Genomic DNA, 2,912 nt, shown 5'->3' on the forward strand with positions numbered 1-2,912 from the left:
ACCCATTTATGCCTAAAACGCCTGCTAAAAACGCCTGCTAAAATCCTATGCTATTCTAGGAAAAAGAACCTCATTTCCTGAGGGTTTTCTGAGAAAATAGTAAGAATTGTCAACGTCTACAAAAACCTTAATATCTAAGCCTCTGTAGCACTTAGAAACATGAAATAAGAAGCATTGTGAAGGTAAGAACTGCAGGTTTTATTTAAACCTGCTCCCTGAGCACACAAAAAACAATAACATTTATAAAAAAACTCTCAAACACACAAAAACAATATAAATCAATGATATACAATAAATACAATATTGTATGCAAACATTATGAGGGAGGGGAAGAGGGGGAGGGAGGGGGGAAGAGAAATGGGGAGGGAGGAGGGGAAGAGGGGGAGGGAGGGGGAAGAGAAATGGGGAGGGAGGAGCGGAGAGGGATGGGGAGGGAGGAGCGGAGAGGGATGGAGAGGAGAGGAATGGAGAACGTCCTGGGGTGGAGCTGGCCTCGCGGTTTACATGGTGCATGAAGCACTCGCGGTGCAGAGGGATGTTACACTGCTTGCACCCCATCAGTGTTGACCCCGGACGCACGTTGGTGCTGCTGTGCTTCAGGGAACACTCCTTGCAGGTCTTCCTTTTACTATTGATCTGGGCCAGATCATGGTCAGCAGAAGCTCCTGTTGGGGTGGTGGGGCGCACAGAGGAGCGCTCCTCGCTGTGACAGGAACGATCAGCTCCTGGGCCAGATCCTCCAGCCAGTCTTTATAGCCAGTCCTCCTGTATTTCCAGGCAGGTCCTCCCACAGACCTGGCAGCAACAAAGGCATTGTAGGCCGCCACACCGATCAGGTAGAAAAACAGCCTCCTCCACCACTTCGTAGACCGATGGTGAATCTGGTAGTAGCCCACCATCTGGTCCAGAAGATCCACACCCTTCATGTGCTTTTGATAATCAGCCAGGCACGCTGGCACACGGACATCTGTCTGGTGTTGCCCACCAACTCTCCTTTTCACTGACCCATGCTCTGTCGGGTCATGAAAGTTGGACAGAACCATCACAGTTTTTGTGTCCTGCCAGACGCAGAACGTGAGGTCATCCCGCTGCGCCACATTGAATGCGTGCTTTGTTAGACCAGCCGCCTTAGTCAGTTCTTTGTTTTTAGGGAGGTCCTTCCTCCCGGCACGCACCGTGCCGCATGCTTGCACCCCACTGCCCTGCAGATCTAGTAACAACTTCACACTTGTGTAAAAATTGTCCATGTACACACACAGGTTGGACCCAAAGTAGGGCTGTGCCAGGTCTGACACAATGCGGTGAGCCAGGCCTGTCTCAGTCTTTCCCACAATGGCCCCTGTGTACACCTGGAAGTTGTTGACGTAGCCAGTGCTGCTCTCCGCCATGACCCACACCTTTATCCCCCACTTCACCGGCTTCATCGGGAGGTACTGCCGGAAGGAGAGGCGTCCCTTGTATTTGACCATGGACTCATCCACGCTCACATACCCATTGACCTCATAGAGTGCCTGGAACTGAGCGAGGAGGAGGTCCATGAACCGCCGGATCTTCCATAGTTTGTCAGATTTATCCATGGCGGGGTCAACATTATCTTGGAGATGGAGATATCTGAAAATACATATGACAAAGCATTCAATCATTGTATTATTATGAGACCCACCCTCTCAGCTGGTGCTAAGACAATGGCCTACTAGAGTGTCTATAGGGTATAGGGGTTCATTTTGGGGGAGGGGGGGAGGGGTGACAAAAGATGACAAAGGTGAATAGCAGGAAGGGGGTAGGGAAGGTGTTCAAATGCTAATTGTTCAGGTCTCATTGAGGCGCAGACAGGAGTACACATTCAAGTTGGATACACAATAAAGCTACACTAACAGAAAAGCAGTATTTCCAGTTCCATCAATGTTATTTATAGTATTTATATTTATTCATAATTGTATTATTCATTATGCTGTATTATGCTATACAGTTCTGCATCATCAACATTAGTAATCGCTATAGCACCACTATCATTACTGCCCATTCCGTTTTCTAAGAGAAGAGAACTCGGAAGAGCGCACAAGAAAACAAAACATAAATAATTACCTCCAGATCATGTCGAAACGGTCCCTGGACATTGCCTTGGGAACGTGTGTCTGGAAAAGCCACTTAGTTTGCCTCCAGTAGTCCCGGCGTGCTGGCAGCTTTAAAATCCCGAACGTGAGACACAGCCCGAGGAAAGTTTTCATCTCCGTTTTGGAGACCGGTGTCCACTTTGAGGTCGTGGGGATCTGTGTGCGTAATTGTTCAGCATACAGATTTGTCTCTGTTACCAACAAGTCCCACAGCTCATCTGTAAATATCAGGGAAAAGACTTCGAGGGGGCTAGCATCCACGGCGATCGGTTGCTTTATCCCCGGTGTTCTTTTAAATGCCTTCGTTGTCCGAGGAAGGTAATTGCCGGTTGTCCAGTCCACTTGGAATCCCTGAAATTCCTCCTCCTCCTCTCCTTCCGTGTCCACAAACGTGTCCCACTCCTGTGCCGTATCTAATGGATCCTCAATATCCTCCTCCCTCTCAGACTCAAATCCTTCAAAGTCTAGCTCGAAATCACTGCCATCGCTATCAAAACACTCCATCTTCACTGCTCCTTCTTCACTACTACTTCTCGCTAACCAGCATGGAATCACTGAAAACGAACACAGAATATCGCGTGGCTATATGATTGATTGACGTGATTTTCAGCCAACCAAAGTTCGTTTTGGTGGTCTCCTGATCTTTACCAAAGCCTTAAGACCCACCCCATGTGTATTTTTAACCAACCAGAGTGAGTTATATGCTGCATTCGTCATGAAAACAGCACGTGTACAAAATGCTGCGCTACGCAGCAACCGGCAGGAAAGCCTATGTTGTGCTATGCAGCAACCGGCAGG

The 2,912-nt window shown here is 48.4% G+C and overlaps 1 protein-coding gene across 1 annotated transcript; it reads right to left on the bottom strand.

Annotated features, from left to right (window-relative positions):
• Positions 1–596: 596 nt before the first annotated feature.
• Positions 597–2,618, bottom strand: LOC129115376 (piggyBac transposable element-derived protein 4-like). The gene is made up of 2 exons (XM_054626921.1): positions 2,086–2,618; positions 597–1,611 (listed from the first exon to the last, which is right to left on the bottom strand). The coding sequence occupies exons 1-2, from the start codon at positions 2,616–2,618 to the stop codon at positions 597–599; spliced, it is 1,548 nt and encodes a 515-aa protein (XP_054482896.1).
• Positions 2,619–2,912: the final 294 nt, after the last annotated feature.

The sequence above is a fragment of the Anoplopoma fimbria genome, unplaced genomic scaffold, assembly GCF_027596085.1.
Source record: "Anoplopoma fimbria isolate UVic2021 breed Golden Eagle Sablefish unplaced genomic scaffold, Afim_UVic_2022 Un_contig_733_pilon_pilon, whole genome shotgun sequence".
Lineage (NCBI taxonomy): Eukaryota > Metazoa > Chordata > Actinopteri > Perciformes > Anoplopomatidae > Anoplopoma > Anoplopoma fimbria.